The sequence below is a fragment of the Leopardus geoffroyi genome, chromosome C1 (genome assembly GCF_018350155.1).
Source record: "Leopardus geoffroyi isolate Oge1 chromosome C1, O.geoffroyi_Oge1_pat1.0, whole genome shotgun sequence".
Classification (NCBI taxonomy): domain Eukaryota; kingdom Metazoa; phylum Chordata; class Mammalia; order Carnivora; family Felidae; genus Leopardus; species Leopardus geoffroyi.
In genome coordinates, this window is record NC_059328.1 from 31,127,882 (window position 1) to 31,147,748 (window position 19,867).

Here is a 19,867-nt window from a genome sequence, read left to right on the forward strand (position 1 = left end):
GAGAGAGAGAGAGAGAGAGAGCAGGGGAGGGGCAGAGAGAAAGGGAGAATCCGAAGCAGGCTCCAGGCTCTGAGCTGTCAGCACAGAACCTGATGTGGGGCTTGAACTCACAAACTGCGATATCATAACCTGAGCTGAAGTCAGATGCTTAAATGACTGAGCTACCCGGGTGCCCCTAGATGTCCCATATTCTTGCAGGCCCTTTCAGTAGGACTAGAAAATAGTATATCAGCTAGGAAATATACTTATGGATACACATACACACACAAAAATAGATATCATACACCTTCTAAGATGTTGGGCTGGAGTCAGCTCATATGGGCTTGAAAAAGCTCAATGTTGAATATTCAGGAATTCTTTGAGCAGCTGTTAAACTGATGGTAGTTTGAAATCAACCATAGTAGGAGTATTTATACCACAGAAGTCAGTAAATGCTACATATCAGTGTGGGTTTTTTAAATGTTTATCTATTATTTTTGACAGAGAGAGCATGGGGGAGGGGCAGAGAGAAAGGGAGACAGAGGACATGAGGTGGGCTCTCTGCTGAGAGCAGAGAGCCTGATGCAGAGCTCGAACTCATGTGAAATCATGAACTGAGCCGAAGTCAGATTCTCAACCAACTGAGCCACCCAGGTGCCCTCTCAGTGTGTTTTTTTAATCAGAAAGCCATTTACCAGTACAACTACATATATATCACACACATATATCTACTCTTCTCTATATATGATGGTTAATACTATCTCTATCTCTCTATACATACAGACGTGCACATATATGCATCTATATACACCATGGGCTCACGCTTCTACCTTTAATTCTATTTCAACATCAGTTTGGTCTACTCTTTTCCATTTCCATATTTGTAACTGTCTTCTCCAACAGTAACTTGGTTCCCATTATTCTCCATATATTCACTTATTTACTCAATCTCCTGACCACAGGAGCCATCTGCTTGGCCCCATCCCCATAGACTCTGCTGGAGAGCACAGCCTCCTTTGCCCTGAGGGCCTACCAATCCTGACCTTTCAAACCACACTTCAGCCCTAGCCCTGGCCGCCCAGACCACCGGAGTTGCCTTCTTGGCCTGGGCCCCATCAGCTGTAAGCTCATCAGCCAAATCTTAACTTTAGTCCTCACTTTTCCCATGAAACATGCCTGCTTCCCTATTGTTTATGAGCTCATGGTTTTGAGTGATTAATTTAGTTCATTCATATGGATTGCCAGATAAAATACAGGAAGCCAGTTCAGTTTGAACCCGGGAAAATACTTAGGCCAAAAAAGTATTTGTTATTTATCTGAATTAGAAATTGAACTGGATGTGCTGCATTTTAATTTGCCGAATCTGGCAATCTTCGTTAGAACTACAAATAAGCTTCCTTTAATCCTCAACAGTCCCTGGGTCATCTTGAAACGTGGGCTGTAACTCCAGACTTCTGGCACACATTGGGCTCCTAGCTCTTCCTGCACTGAGTCCTATCCACCTCATACCTCTGCTTGGAAGGCACAGGTAAGTGCCCCGCCCCAGTCTCACTTTCTATACATCTTTTCTCCGTCCTTGTTCTGCACGCACGGCTTTTGCTCTCCACCAAACAACTATCAGAGTTATAGACAGTAGTACACAGTCTAGTATACAGCTAGAGATTTTGGTTTACTAATTAGTTCGTGTGTTTTTATCCTGGAATACTCATAAAGGAGAGGAGGCAGCCTCATCAATCCTCTGGGGACTTTACCTAGTTAGCCAGTAGTCCGTAGTATTGCACAGAACCCACTGTATTCTTTTCATTCCCCCACCATGATTTTTACCTCCTTACATTGAAAATGATCTGCTGCCCTCCCTGTCTGTCAGCCCGTGGACTTGTCAGGGAGCTGACGGCCAAACATCAGGGTCACATGGGGGCCAGACTGTGATGCACTCTGAGGGGAGGGGCCTCCTACTTGCACTTAACCTGATAGTTCAAGGTCCCCGGGGGCTGACATTTGTCTCCTGTTTGTGAAGCTCAGGGGTCTCGAGTCTGGGCTGCACCAGGCTAGGAGAAAAATTAAAGATTTGTTTGTGTTTTTTTTATTAAAAAAAATTTTTTTTTGGCTTACACTTATTTTTGAGAAACAGAGTGAGACAAAGCGTGAGCAGGGGAGAGAGAGAAGGAGACACAGAATCTGAAGCAGGCTCCAGGCTCTGAGCAAGCGGTAAGCACAGAGCCTGATGCGGGGCTCGAACCCACAAACTGTGAGATCATGACCTGAGCTGAAGTCGGATGCTTAACTGACTGACCCACCCAGGTGCCCCAAGGATTGGATTTTTCTAAAGAATTAGCTCTATTGGGGCGCCTGGGTGGCTCAGTCGGTTGAGCGTCCAACTTCGGCTCAGTCATGATCTCGCAGTCTGTGGGTTCGAGCCCCGCATTGGGCTCTGTGCTGACAGCTCAGAGCCTGGAACCTGTTTTGGATTCTGTGTCTCCCTCTCTCTCTGACCCTCCCCCGTTCATGCTCGGTCTCTCTCTGTCTCAAAAATAAATAAATGTTAAAAAAAAAAAAAAAGAATTAGCTCTATTGAGACGGAATTAGCATACAATAAAATACCCACATAAATGTACAATTCAGTGAATTTTGACAAATATATATACACATGTAACAGGAACCACAATCAAGATATAGAACATTTCTCACCCCAAAAGGTTCTGTTTGCCCCTTCTCAATCAATTTCTATTCCCAACTGCTGGCCACTGGCAACCACTTAATAATTATATTACACCTATTAATGGATCTTAATATATATTTAACTACACACACTTAAATAACAGAACGTCTGCGTTTTCTTATTAAACCAAAAAGCAAAGGACTGCCTACAAAAAAGTACATGGTTTGAGCATGTTCTTGTTTTATCCATTTTTTTCCAATTCTCCCCTTTTTTAGAGAATAAATTTGTCATTTGGCAAAAGAAAGAAAAGTGGAAAGCCTGCCTAATTTTCAAGAACAATAGTGGCAGTTGCCATTTATTGAGTAGCTACTGTGTACCAGGCACCATATTCACACTTTACATGAATCCGTTTTCTCATTTGATCCTCACAACATCCCTGAAAGGTAGGTATTTATTATCTTCATTTAATGTGTGACTCAGAAACACCCCGACCCCACCTAAGCATGGTTAACACAAATGTACCGAACAGTATCAGTAACCCAAATTTCTGGAGCGCCTGGATAGCTCAGTCAGTTAAGCGTCCACTACTGATTTTGGCTCAGGTCATGATCTCAGTGTGTGGGAGTGAGACCTGCGTTGGGCTCTCCACCGACAGTGCAGAGCCTGCTTGGGATTCTCTCTCCCTCCCTCTCTCTCTGCCCCTCTCCTGCTCACGCTCTCTCTCAAAATAAATAAAATAAACATTAAAAAAATAAACCAAATTTCTAAACTCTAAGCAACCCACCAAGAGCTTAAGTGATAGCAAATCCAGTCTTTCATTCAGGTTCCCCTCCCCAGTTCTCAAAAATAACTAGACCTACCATTGTTACTCTGCAGCTCAAGGATTGCTGCCCTCTTCCAGGCCACTGAACTTTCCATCTGTGGCACACCATCTATGCTGGGCCCAACTCCGGCAAAGCTGTGCTGGGGCCCCTCCTCTCTTTCCAGGGCGTCAGAGTAGCTGGCAAAGATCTTCAGACATTCCTGGGATTCTGAAAACACTATCCCAGAAACAAAGGCCCTCTAGGGGGCAGTGTAGATTAACACGTTGGCCCAACCTAACAACCTACCTCTGCCCACGTTAAAATTCTGTTAACACATGAAAGTGAAAGCTTGAGGCTCAGAGAAGTTAAATAATGTGGTCACGATTGCCCGCTAGTCAATTGCAAGAATGGGATTCAATTTCAGTCTGTCTGACTTCAGAACAGTAACCGCTTTTCACCCTGTTGGGCTATCTTTCTTGACCATTCATTAGACTGAAGGGAAAAGGTCATAGCAAAAAGCAAATAAATAAATATATGTGGAGCAACTACTCTGTGCCAGGCCCCAATTATGATGTGAACAAAAGAGGAAAGATAGCACTTGAGGGAAGAAGTGTTCTTTGGGGAGATTCATGTGTAAGTTAAAGCAGAGAAGAGTTTGAGAAGAGAGGTGGTTTTGCTAATAACAGAGCATGCATTATAACCCAGACGGTCACTCAGGCATCCAACAAATATTCATGCTTATGATAGCCTCTGTGTGAGGCACTGAAATAGAGTGGGGAACTTATGATCTAGTGGGGTGTTAGTAGGAGATATCAAACGAATAAATGCATACTTAAATGTGTCATTACAGGTTGTGTTAAGTGCTATGAAAGAAACAAAGAACAGGCTGGGAGAAGAGAGAAAAGCAAGGGACCCACTTCAAGAGAAGAACTCTGAAGATTGAGAAGGAGCTGGAGATGTAAAGAACATTCCAGACAGAGAGCACAGCAAGTACAAAAAGCCCTTGAGGTAAGAAAAAGATTAGGGTTTGCGGGGCCGAAGGAAGGGCCAGTCTACCATGACAGGATGATACTGTATTTTCATACCGTTTAGTATCAATGGCAAGGAGTTCCAAGAAAAGGTGACAAATTGAGCAAAGACACAAAGGTAGGAAAACTGTGTATAAGGGATGTTTGGAGAGCTAGCAAACAACTCTGTGCTCTTAGGAATAGCAAGTAGTTAAGTGGTTGGATTTAAAACCCAGGCTGAGGATTTTGATTCTATTTGAAGCAAGATGGGGCTGAACATTTTTAAGCAGTGGAGGTGAATTAAGGCAGATGAATTTCAGAGAGCAAGTGGGATGGTCTAGAAGCAGGGATAACTGTTGGGACACTTTTCCAATAGCCCAAGCAAGAGAGAAGTAGGACATGTCTAATGGTGGTGGTACAGGGAAGGAATCAGTCCTTCCATAAATCCAACAAATGTAAAATCCCTGAAAAGGAAGAGCAAAGAATAGTTCTCCAGGGGGAATCTCCGGCAGGGAGGAAGACTGCAACAGCATCTGTGGGGGTTTTTGAGTTTCCATCTCCTTTGAGGGTTCTTTGCCTTTGGGACCACCGACCCTTCATCAAAACACAGTAGCAAAGTCTCCCAGGAAGGAACACTAGACTCCTGGGATCCCAAGGACATGATGAGTCCAAGGGAGAGAGACTGGGAGTTGTGGTGACAGTCATGGGGGCTAAGCATTCAAAGGAAGTTCTGGAATATAGACATTGGTCCCTCACCTTGCAGCTACTCTCACCCTCCCTGCTCTTCTGTGACCTTCAGAGGACATCATGCTGTGTTCTGTATATGTTCCCATTTGCTGGGCAGGGGTAAATGGAAATGGGTCAGAGAAAAGACAGACGGAAGAAGGTTTCCTGAGGACCAATGGATTGGATTTGGAATCTAACCTGATTAGATCTTGAGGAAAGGAAAGAAAAAAACAGAAATAAATATTATAAATAAGGCTGGGTATGGAAGGGGGTGATTTAAGATCTTCTAGCTCCCTTTACACAGATCCTACCCTCCCTAAGCAACCTTCCGATGCTAATTTTGTTTCCAAAGTTGACTTTTCTATAGGGATGCCATTATATTTCTTAGGGTGAATTAGTAAGTTGGGCTCTTGTGACTTAATCACCACCTAGATGAAATGATAGAGTGAGTCAGTCCACATGTTTTTTGAATCCGAATAGATGAATCTGCACAATGAAACTACCCTAAATCATCACTTGTAAATGTGTCGCTGATGGTGTATTGAGAAATATCCAGCTTCATCAAGGAGAACCAGGAATTGGGGCGCCTGGGTGGCGCAGTCGGTTAAGCGTCCGACTTCAGCCAGGTCACGATCTCGCGGTCCGTGAGTTCGAGCCCCGCGTCGGGCTCTGGGCTGATGGCTCGGAGCCTGGAGCCTGTTTCCGATTCTGTGTCTCCCTCTCTCTCTGGCCCTCCCCCGTTCATGCTCTGTCTCTCTCTGTCCCAAAAATAAATAAACGTTGAAAAAAAAAAATTAATTAAAAAAAAGGAGAACCAGGAATATCTGTAGAACTAGAATATGACTAAGGAAAGTTGCAAATAAGTTAACTATATTATAATTTCTGGGAAAAAATACAAAAGTAGGGACATCTTTTATTTATGAGATATATATATATATATTTATTTATTAAAACATCTTTTCAGTTTATTTATTTTGAGAGAGAGAGAGTGCACAAGCAGGGGAGAGGCAGAAAAAGAGAGAGAGAGAGAGAGAGAGAGAGAGAGAGTCCCAAACAGGCTCCGAGCTGTCAGTGCAAAGCCTGATACACGGCTTCATCTCAAGAACCATGAGATCATGACCTGAGCTGAAATCAAGAGTTGGACGCTTAATTGACTGAGCCATTCCACGCCTGTATTTGTGACATATTTCTGCCCTTAGGACAGTACCTGAAACATAGCAGACCATCAATGAATATTTGTTAAACAAATGAAGAATGCCACTCAACACTGCCCTTCAATTTTCCTGCACACATTTAGTGAGTATTCTTTCCTGTCTCACTCTGAAACAATTATTTTTTTTTAATTTTTTAATTTTTTAAAATTTACATCCAAATTAGTTAGCATACAGTGCAACAATGATTTCAGGAATAGATTCCTTAGTGCCCCTTACCCATTTAGCCCACCCCCCCATCCCCTCCTGTAACCCTCAGTTTGTTCTCCATATTTATGAGTCTCTTCTGTTTTGTCTCCCTCCTTGTTTTTATTTTTGTTTCCCTTCCCTTATGTTCATCTGTTTTGTCTCTTAAAGTCCTCGTATGAGTGAAGTCATATGATTTTTGTCTTTCTCTGACTGGCTAATTTCACTTAGCATAATACCCTCCAGTTCCATCCACATTGTTGCAAATGGCAAGATTTCATTCTTTTTGATTGCCAAGTAATACTCCATTGTAGATGTATACCACGTCTTCTGTATCCATTCATCCATCGATGGACATTTGGGCTCTTTCCATACTTTGGCTATTGTTGATAGTGCTGCTATAAACATTGGGATGCATGTGTCCCTTCAAAACAGCATACCTGTATCCCTTGGATAAAAACCTAAGTGCAGTTGCTGGGTCGTAGGGTAGTTCTAGTTTTAGTTTTTTGAGGAACCTCCATACTGTTTTCCAGAGTGGCTGTACCAGCTTGCATTCCCAGAGAGCACATTTTCAATCAAGAGCTTAGAATAGATATGGAATGTGAGAGAGAGAATGGGGATGAGCACTACTCCAAATCTTTGGCTTAAGCAGCCAAATGAACCCACTGTCATTTACTGACAAAGGAAAGGCTTTGGATAAGTTTTGTGTGAGCTGCCTGCTAGATATGTAGAGGAGACAGTTAGGAGGCAGAGTCTGGACATCAGTACAGTGGTAATGGTTAGCAGGTTCACTCTTAGTATTTGCAGGGTCAGGACCAAGAGCACAAATGGTGGTCCATATACCACATGTCTAACTATATAAAGTTATAACTAACTTAACATCACACTGTTAGATAAAACATGTTCTATCCTTCTGTCTTGATAAATATACCTTTACAACAATAAAACCTAAAAGGACACATAATGAAATTGTGATTTTTGTGGCCAAATTTTGGCTAAATATCACAAAAAAAACTGAATTTAATTACTATCATACCTGTCTGACTGTTCCATTGACGGATCAGGGATGTTTAGATAAATTATAAAATACATGATAAATGATTACATATTTATTCCATACAATTAACTTTTCTTGCCTTAGCAAAATCACTAATCATATTGTTATAATAAAATTTTTCACATAGTTTGTATCTGTGGGAATAATGAGCTAAAAAAGGATTGAGAATAAAAGATAATTGTATTCAAAATGTACAAAGTGTAAATATATTTTGATAAGTTTAAAATGAAACTGTTGGGCCGCCTCACTGGCACAGTCAGTAGAGCATCTGACTCTTTTTTTTTCTTAATTAAAAAAAATTTTTTTAAATGTTTACTTATTTTTGAGACAGACAGAGACAGAATGTGAATGGGTTGGGGCAGAGAGAGAGGGCGGCACAGAATCTGAAGCAGGTTCCAGGCTCTGAGTTGTCAGCGCAGAGCCCGATGCGGGGCTCGAACCCACAAGCTGTGAGATCATGACCCGAGCTGAAGTCGAACGCTCAACCGACTAAGCCACCCAGGCGCCCCTTCTTAATTTTTTTAAATGTTTATTTATTTTTGAGAGAGAGAGTGACAGCACCAGCAGGGGAGGGACAGAGAAAGAGGGAGACACAGAATCCAAAGGAGGCTCCAGGCTCTGAGCTGTCAGCACAGACAGCTGGGATCAAACCCAGGAACCGTGAGTTCGTGACCTGATTTGAAATCAGACGCTTAACTGACTGAACCACCCAGGCGCCCCTAGAGCATCTGACTCTTGATCTCAGGGTCGTGACTTCAAGCCCCATGTTGGGTGTGGAGCTTACTTTTAAAAATAAATAAGTAAATGAAAAATAAAATCTTTAAAAAAAAGGAAAAGAAGAAAATAGAAACAGTCAAAAATTGCTTTTTGTGTTTTAAATGTTATTTTTGCTTTAAAACATTCAGATTATTAAAATTCAAAATAACAAAGTACAAAAACATCAGAATTTTATTATATTAAAAAAGGTTTTTTTAAACATTTATTTATTATTGAGAGACACAGAGAGACAGAGCATGAGCATGGGAGGGGCAGAGAGAGGCGTAGATACAGAATCTGAAGCAGGCTCCAGGCTCTGAGCTGTTAGCACAGAGCCCGACGCAGGTCTCAAACTCAGAAACCATGAGATCATGACCTCAGCCAAAGTCAGACGGTTAACTGACTGAGCCACCCAGGCACCCCCCAAAATATCAGAATTTTAAATCAAAATTGTATAAACAATGCAGGAAATAGAAAGTTAGCCTTTAAAAACCAAATTGTCTTATTAAATATTTTTATACAAATAAAGTTATTCCCAATGCATTCCCAATTCATTGAGTATTGACAATGTAAAGAACCAGTTTTTCCATTCATTACAACTAGACAAACACACACATGATATAAAATTTCACGGTCAAAAGAATTGTTTAGCATTGCGGAATTTTTTTTCAGCCACTATGGGAAATTGTACTAAATCACCAATTGTTTCCACACCTTGAATCGGAACAGGTAAAGAGGCAATTTAAAAAAAAAAAACAAAAACATTCCTGCATGGTGCACCTGGGTGGCTCAGTTGGTTAAGCGTTTGACTCTTGATTTTGGCTCAGGTCAGGATCTCAGGGTTCATGCCGTTGGGCTCTGTGTGGGCAGCACGGACCCTGCTTGGGCTTCTCTCTCCCCTTCCCTCTGCCACTCCCTCTCCTTTTCTCTCTCGCTCAAAGTAAATAAATAAACTTTAACAACAACAACAGTAAAAAGGAACATTCACTACTACTGGGAAATAATACTTGGTTATGCAAGAATATGTTGCACCTGTGCTAAAGAACTGAGCCACCCAGGTGCCCCAAAACTCAGTAAGTATGTAATACTAACTCCCCGTTCTCCTTTGCCCCAACCCCTTGCAACAACTCTTCTACTTTTTGTCTCTGATTTTAAATCCTTTAGGTACCTCAGATGGGTGGTATCACACAGTGTTTATCTCTGTGATTTACGTATGCCAGTTAGTATAATGTCTTTGAGGCTTATCTATTGTGTAGCATGTGTCAGATTTTCTTTCCTTTTTAAGACTGAGCAATATTCCATTGTATGTATATGCCACATTTTGTTTGTCCATTCATCCTTCAGTGAATGCTTGGGTTTTTTCCCATCTCTTGGTGATTATGAATAATATTGCTGTGAATATGCATATACAAATATCTGCTCAAATCCTTGCTTTCAATTCTTTTGGTGCCTTTCCGTTTGAGGACACAGAGCAAAAGATAGGGAGTTTGAATGATGCTAGTTATAAAAGTAAATAGAGTCGTACTTAAAAAAATTTTTTTTAATGTTTTATTTTATTTTTGAGACAGAGAGAGACAGAGCATGAGCGGGGGAGGGTTAGAGAGAGAGGGAGACACAGAATCCGAAGCAGGCTCCAGGCTCTGAGCTGTCAGCACAGAGCCCGACGCGGGGCTCGAACTCACAGACGGTGAGATCATGACCTGAGCCGAAGTCGGAAGCTCAACTGACTGAGCCACCCAGGCGCCCCAGGGTTGTACTTTTTTAAAGTTTATTTATTTATTCTATTTATTCTATTTCGAGAGAGAGAGAGAGAGCAAGCAGGGAAGGAGCAGAGAGAGAGGGAGAATCCCAAGCAGACTCCTCACCATCAGCACAGAGCATGACAAGACACGAACCCACAAACTGCAAGATCATGACCTGAGCTGAAATCATGAGTTGAATGCTTAATCAACTGAGCCACACAGGCACCCTTAGGGTTGTACTCTGTGATGAGGGCTGGATCTTGAAAGATAGAGAAATCTATGTGTTCTTTAATATAGTTAGTGTGTGTGTGTGTGTGTGTGTGTGTGTGTGTGTGTGTGTATAAAGAGAGAGAGAGAGAGAGAGAGAGAGATTTTTGCCAGGGCAGGGCCCTTCTTGGATGGTTTTAATGGGCCTAAATATGTAAATGGTGTTAGAACTGGGTGGGTACAGGGGCGCCTGGGTGGTTCAGTCTGTTGAACGTCCGACTTCGGCTCAGGTCATGATCTCACCGTCTGTGAGTTCGAGCCCCGTGTCGGGCTCTGTGCTGACAGCTCAGAGCCTGGAGCCTGCTTCGGATTCTGTGTCTCCCTCTTTCTCTGTCCCTCCCCTGCTCATGTTCTGTCTCTCTCTGTCAAAAATAAATAAACATTAAAAAAAAAAAAAAAGAACTGGATGGGTACAGCAATGAGTGTAGATAGAAAAGAGGTTGAAGGGCTGTGCCTGGGACAGCTAGAAATCAGAAAGAGAAGGGAGAGCAAGAAAAGAAACCATGAAGAAACACCAGGAAAGTATGGAGACTTGGAAGCCAACTGAAATCCAATACCGGGGAATGATCAACAAGGCCAAATACTGCCAAGAGACTAAATAAAGGACTGAGAATTTGCCACTTGAGACAACAAAAGTAGAAATTACTGGTAACATTAAAAAAAAAAAAAAAAAAGGCAGTTTCAGCGAGGACTGGGGATGAAAGCCTGGCTGTAAAGGGTTCAAGAGAGAATGAGAAGAAAGTGCAAATAGAGGATTTGGCCAGCTCTTTACAAGAGTTTTTCTACAAAAGAGAGCAGAGATGTGGGACGGAAACTAGGGGAGGATGTGGTGGAGTGAAAGAAGTCTTGTGGTTTTTGTCTGTTGTTGTCTTGTAACAGTGGCATGACCACTGATGGTTCTGCATCTCCAACCCTGCCCACAGACATATATCCAAGCGTATCCATTTGGATGTCTTATAGGGAAATTAAAATTAACCCATCCCAAACAGAACTTTCGGTTCTCTCTCCCTCTTTTCCCAATCTGTTTCTTTCCTTAGTCTCCATCTTTCTCAGTAAGCATCTTTGCCAACCATTCAAACTGAAGGCCATTCCAGATTCCTCTCTTTCCCTCACTCCTCATAAACAAAGCATTGGCCTGTTGGTTCTGCTTCCAAAATGTATCCTTAATCTGTTCACCTTTACTACTGGGACTGCTGCAATAGCTTCTCTGTCTTCCTTCTTGCCTCCCACCACCTTTTCTCTATGTGGTGGCAGCAGGAGTGTAAATCAGATGATATCATATGACCACTTAACGCTTTTCGGTGGTTACCTGTCACACTTTAAATCCCCACTGCTTGCCTTGAGCTATAAAGTCCTATATTATCTGGCCCTTTTCTCCTTCTCCAACCTCATCTCCACCACCTGCCCTGCCTTGCACCACATTACAGATACACTGATCTTCTTCCCACCCCACCGCATCCTGCCTTTTTTTTTAGGCCTAATTATTTTGTATGCCAAAGATACAAAAAAGTACAGAGAATTTTATAGAAAACCATGTGCCTATTACCTACATCTAACACATTAATGTTTAGCCACATCTGTCCATTAAAATATGTTGTTCTCTGAATCTCTGTTAGCTGGGAAAGTGCCCAACACATAATAGGTGCTAATCAATCAATGTTGATGTATGCAGCTTACTATGCTGATGTATGAAGTTTTAATTCATTCATTTACTGGCTGTATATTTTTTGTGTGTGAATATACCGTAATTTGTTTATCCATCTTTCTACTGTTGAACATTTAGTGTACTGTTAAACACTAATAGTGTTTCAATGAACATTGGCAACATAGTGTTTAAGAGGTCAGATTTGGTGGCTCGGGTAGGTTAAGCTTCTGACTTCAGCTCAGGTCTTGATCTCACAGTTTGTGAGTTCGAGCCTTGCGTCGGGCTCTGTGCTGACAGCTCAGAGCCTGGAGCCTGTTTCGGATTCTGTATCTCCCTCTTTCTCTCTGTTGCTCCCCTGCTTGTGCTCTGTCACTCAAAAATAAATAAACATTTAAAAAAATCTTTAAGAGGTCGGATTCTATGGTAGTTTTTTTTTTTTTTTTAAGTTTATTTATTTATTTTGAGAGAGCACTCAAGCTTGGGCGGGAGAGGGGCAGAGACAGAATCCCAAGCAGTCTCTATGCCGTCAGCGCAGAGCCCAATGCAGAGTCCAATGCCTGGCAATCTCATGAACCATGAGATCATGACCTGAGCCAAAATCAAGAGCCAGTTGCTTAACCAGCTGAGCCACCCAGGCACCTCTAAGAGATCCGTTTCTGGAGCAGACTACTTGGGATTGAATTCCGGGCACCATAATTTCCAAGTTGTGTCACTTTGGTCAAGTTACTTAAACTCTCCATGTCTGTTTCCTGAATTATAAAATGAGGGTAAAAATAGTAACTTTTCATGGTATTGTTAGTAGGATTAAACGGGTTAAAATATATAAAAAACCTTATCTCAATGAATATCAACTATTATTATTATGAGGAATTGCTGAGTCACAGGACATGTGTATATTCAATTTTATTAAGTGATTACCAATTAATGCCTCCACCAGCAATATATAAGTTCCATATTTCTAAATCCTAAAACATGGTACTAAAGGGTATAAAATTATGTATATATATATAATACATACATATATATTATATATATATTATATATAATATATGTGTTATATATGTATATATATATGTTTATTTGATCTCTACACCCAATATGGGGCTGGAACTCATGACCCTGAGATCAAAAGTCAAATGCTCTTCTGACTCATCCAGCCAGGTGCCCCATATATTGTTTTAATTTGTACCTTGATGGTCACAGTGAAGTTAAACACCTTTTCACGGGTTTATTGGTCATTCTTATTGGTGTTTTGGTGAACTAGCTCTGTATATCCTTTATTTACTTTCCTACTGGATTGTTTGCTTTTTTCCCTTTTGATTTGGGGAACTTTTCGGATATTAATCTTTTGGCGGTTTTATATATTTAAATACCATCTAGTTTTTGGCTTGTCTTTGTGTTGCATCTTCTTAAACTTCTGTTGTTACAGAATTAACTAATTTTAATGCAGTCAAATCTAACAATATTTTCTCACACGGTTTGTGCTTTTTGGGGCTTATTTAAGAAATTCGTCCCTATTTTGATATCCTAAAGAAGTATTTCCTGAAAAATATTTCGGGGCCTGTAATCCACCTGGGATTTATTTTTGGATATGGTTTAAAGTAGAAATCTAAATTTTCTTCCTATTGAAAAAGTTGCCTCAGCCCCATTTCCTGTAGAGGTCATCCTTTCCCTACTGACTTGTAGTGCCCATTCTTATAAACCACCTTCCCACGGACCTAGTCTTCATAACCTTTGCTTATTTTCTTTCCACCGGGGGATCCTTATTCTCTCTTTCTTCCGATCGCAGTTTAAGCGTCAGGCCGCTCCTGTCTAGGTTATGTCTACATGTATGTCCGGCTCGGTGACCCCGTGACTCCAGAGAGTCTGGAAAGGCTGAGAGAAGTAGGTGTTTGGCCAGCTGCCGCCAGGCTGTTGCCAGGGCGGCTGTCGGGAAGGCCGCCGAGAGGAGGAGCACCCAGAAACCCAGTGACGGAATCCGACCCGCGCCCGCGTCGCCAAGGAGTGCGTCACCACGTGTGGTCGAACGGGGGCGGGGCCAGGGCTGAATCACGTGGCTTGGTTGCCTACGCGCTGCTGGGCCGTGGGAAGATGGCGGACGGAAAGGGAGAAGCCGCCGCCGCCGCCGGGGCCGGGGCTGAGGCTCCGGCAGGAGCCGGAGCCGGGGACGGAACCGAGACTGAGTCCATGGCTCGGGGTCATCGCCCTGCATCTCCGGCTCTGGGAGCCCCGGGACTGCGACCGTGTCTGTGGCAGCTGGAGACAGAGCTGAGGGAGCAGGAGGTGTCGGAGGTCTCATCTTTGAACTACTGCCGGAGCTTCTGCCAGGTGAGGGGCTGACTGGCTGGCTGAAGGCGGCGGGGTGGGGAGGCCAGGGGAAGAGGCCTCGGATCGGTTGCCGCAGCCGGGGCTGGACTGAGAGGCGCCACCTCCGTGTCTCGCCGCGCCCCCAGGCCGGGAAGGCCCAGCTCGGGAAGCTCGACCGCTGGCCCCCCTTCACCACTGCCCGACTTTGGTCACCGCCAGGGCGGGTTGCGCTGGGCCAGACTGAGAGCCCGGAGGGCGCCGGCGGCTCCCTGGAAGGGCCGAGCCCTGTCGCCGTTGCCTGTCCCCCTGCCGGGTGGTTGGTTGGAGCGCCATTGCCTCCAGAGAGATTGATTGCTCGTTCCTGCTGGGAGATCCTTTTTTGAGTGCAGATCTCCAAACTGGAAAACCTGAGTTTTCCTGAATAATCCGGAGATATGTGTTGGGGCCAGAGACTTCTCTTTGGAGTCAACGTCATCTGGGCCCCTAAAAGGTCTGACAGTTGGCTTTGAAAGGCGTCTTGGGCTTTCTCATTAGTGATTGCGGAGCCCATTGGTTGGTTGTGTTGTTTTTTTTCTTTCTTATTTTATTTATTTATTTTTGAGAGGCGGGGTGGGGAGACTTTTAAGCTGTTCTTTCTCTGCTTCTGGATTCCTTTGAGGATTGTGCTATCAGCAGTGAGGCTAGTGAGCTAGTGGTGGCTATTTAGGGTCTTTGAGTGGAAGAGGATTGAGAAAGATGTGGAGTGTGGTCTCTTGGCAGTGGTATGACCATTTCTGTGCTATAGTGGGTCCTAACCTGTGGTTACATACATATTTATTGGTATGTTTAGTTTATAGTCTCCATGGTCACTTCCAGATTTTTGTCTATAAATTTAAAGATATGCTATTATTATTTCTACTTCTGCTATTCTATCGGGTTTCAGGACCAACCCTCTGCTCCTCACCTGGTGTATCTGAGAGAATGCAAAATAATGGTAGTATGTTGGTACTTGGACTCTTGATGAGTAGTTGAGTGTGCCGAATACCTTGCGCTGTTGCAAAGTTGTAATTGGGGGGGACAATTTTGCTCTCTTAGTCCAGTGGAAAATAAAAAATTGGCTTGCTTTCTTGCTTTTCTCCTTCCTCTTTGCTGAGCCAGAGACACCTCATCTCTTTGAATGGAATTTTGTCCATGCTCATCTTTTCTATACATTGTATCATTAGCAGTTTTTATGTCTACAACCTGCAGCATTTGTCTGCACTAGGAAGTGTCCCGGTGTAATTCTTCTTTGCTTCTATGCTAGTAATGAGCATTGGTATTTAATACATTTATTCTGCGAACTTTTACTGACTGCATTGGATGACGCCAGGCACTTCCTCGAGTGCTGAGGAAACGTAAGACAGCACTTACCCATGATGAGCTTACAGTTGGAAGGAGGTGGTAGACGTAACAGTATTTCCAGAACAGTTTTGGTAATGATGGAAAAGGAGGTGTTGTAGAGACAGTGGTAAGGGGATAGCCATCATGGCACATCCTAATGGAATGGAATGACAATTAGCTAGTAAAAACAAATTAAAAGTTTAACTGTGGACCGTACTGTGTACTTAGAAGTAACTGGGAGAGGCCTCTTTAGATAGGGTGGTCCAGGAAGGCCCTAAGGCTGAAAGGTAAAAAATGAGTCTTGGGACTGTAGGGGGAGGGGAAGGGAGCATTTGAATGCCAAAGGTAGAGATGAGAAGGAAAATTGAAGCTTTGGGAGAATGGGAAGCTGATTGGACAGGAGTAATGGGGAGGACGACAGGAGAAGAAATCTGGGTTTGGGGAAGTCTTCTAAGCTTGTGTTATTATCTTAGATAACAAGAATGGATGTAACTACTTAAGTTGAAGCTTGTCAGAGGATACCATGTATATATCTACATATCTATATATTTTGCTTTATGCCTAGTGCTTGCAGCCCTCATCTCATTTTAACTGAATGTTTTAATGTCTTGAGTCTTGGTGACACCTAGAAATGTAAGGGCACAGAGGAATTTTAAAAGCAAAGTACTTCTGTAATTTGTCTTTTCTGTGAAGATTTCCTTTGGCCTGAGGTTTTTCCCCAAACACTTTTTTGGACTAATAAATGTAATAAGAAAAGATGTTCCTGTAATCATAATGTGTTATAATAGGAAGCACATTGGATTGGGAGCTAGTCGGGTCCTATTTGTGACTCTACCGCTTATTAGTTAATAACCTTGGACACACTGTGCCTATGGAATTTATTTTGTTTCCTGGCCTTTATCTCCTTATAATGCTTTATACAAACAGTAGAAGAGAAAGTTTATATACAACTCTTCACAATATTTGTCAGAATACTTTGGTCACATTTTTTTCCCAGTAGTCCAGATAAAATCAACTCATGGTGCCCTTGTTCACCAAATGCAGAAAAAAAATTCAACATTTTATGATGAAGGAGGAACAATTTCACCATTCAGATTTGGTTGGATAGCTCTTGGTTTCACATTTGAAAGGCAGAATAAGATTTATTCATCCACTCTTTGTGGTGTGCCTGACGTTGCACTAAGTGCTGGATATAGGAACATGCCCTCTAGGAGCACTTAATGTGTAAAGATAGGTAGTAGCATCATAAAGGCCTGATTTGTGCTCTCTGGGATACTTAACTGCCACAAAAGTATTCTCATCAGGTATTTAGTTTAGAAATCTAGAGATTTAGATGTACCAAGCACATCCCTCCTGCAACAGGCTGGGACCATATTCTCTCCAGCTCTTGCAGTACTTAAAAGAAATGGGTCTATCTTTGGAATTGCACCAAATCAAGAAATAAACCAACATATGAAAGGATAGAGTAGCTTGTCTCATTCTGGGCATGTTTTCAATTTTCAGAAGTTTGTGAAGATGATAAAAATGAAACTTGAAAAGTAATAGTTACTAAGAAAATGATACTTAGATCAACTTGTATTCAGTGAACATTTGTATTCAGTGACAATGGGATGTGGCTTTTCCCTCTTTTCCCTCAATTTCTTTTCTGAAAACACTGTCTACCAAACAGTGTGGATGAGATTAACTCCAGAAAATAGTCTTTCTTTGTTTTGTTGAAAAATTGATGGCTATCCTCTCAAGTTTTTGCTATATTTTGGGAATCAAGATTCCTAAAGTTTTACAACTGGTAGTTCTATTTGTAATACAAATTTTGAAAGCTTAAGTAACATTAAGAGACTTGAAATTATTGGGTGAATGATTATACTTTGAGAATACCAGGCAAAGTAGTTTTATGAATAAATCTTGTTGATATGAAACTTTTAGGTTCTAGACTAATAGTGACTTTATAGATTTTTAAGTGTTAAAGTAAGTAAGTACTGCATATATTTCAGTTTCTCCTGGATTTGTGATTGAATGCAAAGGGTCTGCTGGCTTCACCATTTAAACTAGCTATGTGACCTTGGGTACGTTATTTTCTTTAACCCTTAGTTTTCTCATTGGTAAATGGAACAATAATAGTACTTACTATTATCTATGTAAACATAATTGTTTATGGACTAAATAAGACAATCTAAAAAACAGTGTTCCCAGAATTGTCCTAGTTTTCCAGATTTCTTAGCCTTCGAATAGAAAGTCTTCACCCCCTTACCTCCAGTTTACTTTTCAGCTCTTACCTAGCCAATCCCATCACCATAATCCTACTCTTATTCAGAGGTATTTTACTTGGAGTCTTTGGACCAAAATTTCTCCAAGTACATTATTTTGGGAAAGCTGACTTTAATTTTCATTTGATTCCTCAAGATCCAAGATACATATTAGGCTTCGGTAAATATTTACCGATTGATTGATCTCCAAAAGGATACTTTAGCAAGATCTCAGGTCAAGTAGTCTGCCTTTGCCTTTCATTGTGCTGTTCTCTCCTTTTTTCTCTCATTTTATATATGGCGAATTTTCCTTGTTTAGGGCCCAGTGCAAACACCGTCTCCTCTGTGAAGCTTTCTCTAATTTCTCTAGACTTCCTCTTAGATGTTTGTTTTCTTTTGATGCTTTGTACATACTTTTAACTCTTGCTTTTCTTGCTGTCACTGGCTTAGTCCAGGTTTCATAATGTCCTGTTGCAGCAACCTCTTCACCAAGCTCCCTTGCTTTCTGACTGACTTTATCTACACTCCATTCTGGTATTCTTTCTAAATTGTAAATATAATCTCGTTAGTCACTTTGTTCCCTGAAATTCTTCAATGGTTTCTTACCCCAAAGACAAGATAGAATTCAGACTTACCAGCCTCACCTGGCAGACAAAGCCTTTTAGAATTTGGACACTGCCCCCACTCCCCTTCCCCAACTCCCACCTTTCCAACCTTTTTTCTTTCTTTTTTTTTTTTTTAAATACCTTTACTACTGTATTCATCTCTAAGTCTGCCTGATTAACCTAGGGTCCTCCCTTCTCCATCTTCTTATTTATCCTTTAAGACCAGCTCAAACATTAAGTCTTTTTTTTTTTTTTTTTTAACTTTTTATTTTATTTTTGGGACAGAGAGAGACAGAGCATGAATGGGGGAGGGGCAGAGAGAGAGGGAGACACAGAATTGGAAACAGGCTCAGCCCAGTGCCTGACGCGGGGCTCGAACTCACGGACCGCGAGATCGTGACCTGGCTGAAGTCGGACGCTTAACCGACTGCGCCACCCAGGCGCCCCAAACATTAAGTCTTTGAGAAGTGTTTTATGATTGCAGCAGACAGAATGAGGTGATTCTTCGTGTACTCCGGTAGCATCTTGTACATAATTGTGGTACCTGAATAGTTGTTTCCATGTTTGTCTCTTGTATTGGCTAGCAAACCAACAAGAGTAGAGGTCTTATTTAGTCTTTTTTGTATACTTGGCACCTAGCAATTAATACAACGCCTGGCACACAAAACTAATTTGTTGAATGAATTATATTGTAGAACTTCATGATATACTGAAGAGGTTAGTACTGCAAAAGAAACACCTGATGTAAAATCTGATGTAAAAAGCAACTTTATCATAAGAAACAGGATAAAGGAACAGGATAGACACTCTTTGCTCATCTCTTGGAGGCGTACTTGTGAACTTAGCCTACATTCATACGATGTACACATTTACATGTGTGGAATGAGGAGTAGTGTTGGAGGGAGAAAATTAGAGGTGTTATAGCATTGAAGAAGAGTTAGCAGCCTAATAAGGCAACAGTTTGGAAATGTTGAGATGGGGAGGATCAGTTAATTCCTTGAGATTGGTGACCATGAAAACTCTTGAGATTTACTTCTCATTTATTTTAAAGGATTTTTAATACATTACCTTTTCTTTTTGTGCATTCTAAATAGAAACTAGATGACAGGTGGTTATAATGGCATAAACTAGCTTTGCACCGCATATGACCAAAACATAATTATAAATGTGACTATGAAGCAGTGGGAATTTTGGATGCTGTCATTTACTTGGTACCACCCAGTCTCTTTCATACTAGTGATTTTTGTGTCTACCTGTGCTTCATGCTCTTCTGAACAATTTTAATAAAAAATCTAAGTAGAAAGCACCACTTGTT

At 41.7% G+C, this 19,867-nt stretch overlaps 1 protein-coding gene across 1 annotated transcript in view; it reads left to right on the top strand.

The window, feature by feature from the left end:
• Positions 1 to 14,094: 14,094 nt before the first annotated feature.
• The window catches only part of RLF (RLF zinc finger), an 87,059-nt gene continuing 81,286 nt past the window's right edge, over positions 14,095 to 19,867 (top strand). Inside the window, exon 1 of the mRNA XM_045482320.1 lies at positions 14,095 to 14,366. Coding sequence (XP_045338276.1) covers positions 14,130 to 14,366 — 237 coding nt within the window. The 5' untranslated portion in view covers positions 14,095 to 14,129. The remainder of the gene's footprint in view (positions 14,367 to 19,867) is intronic.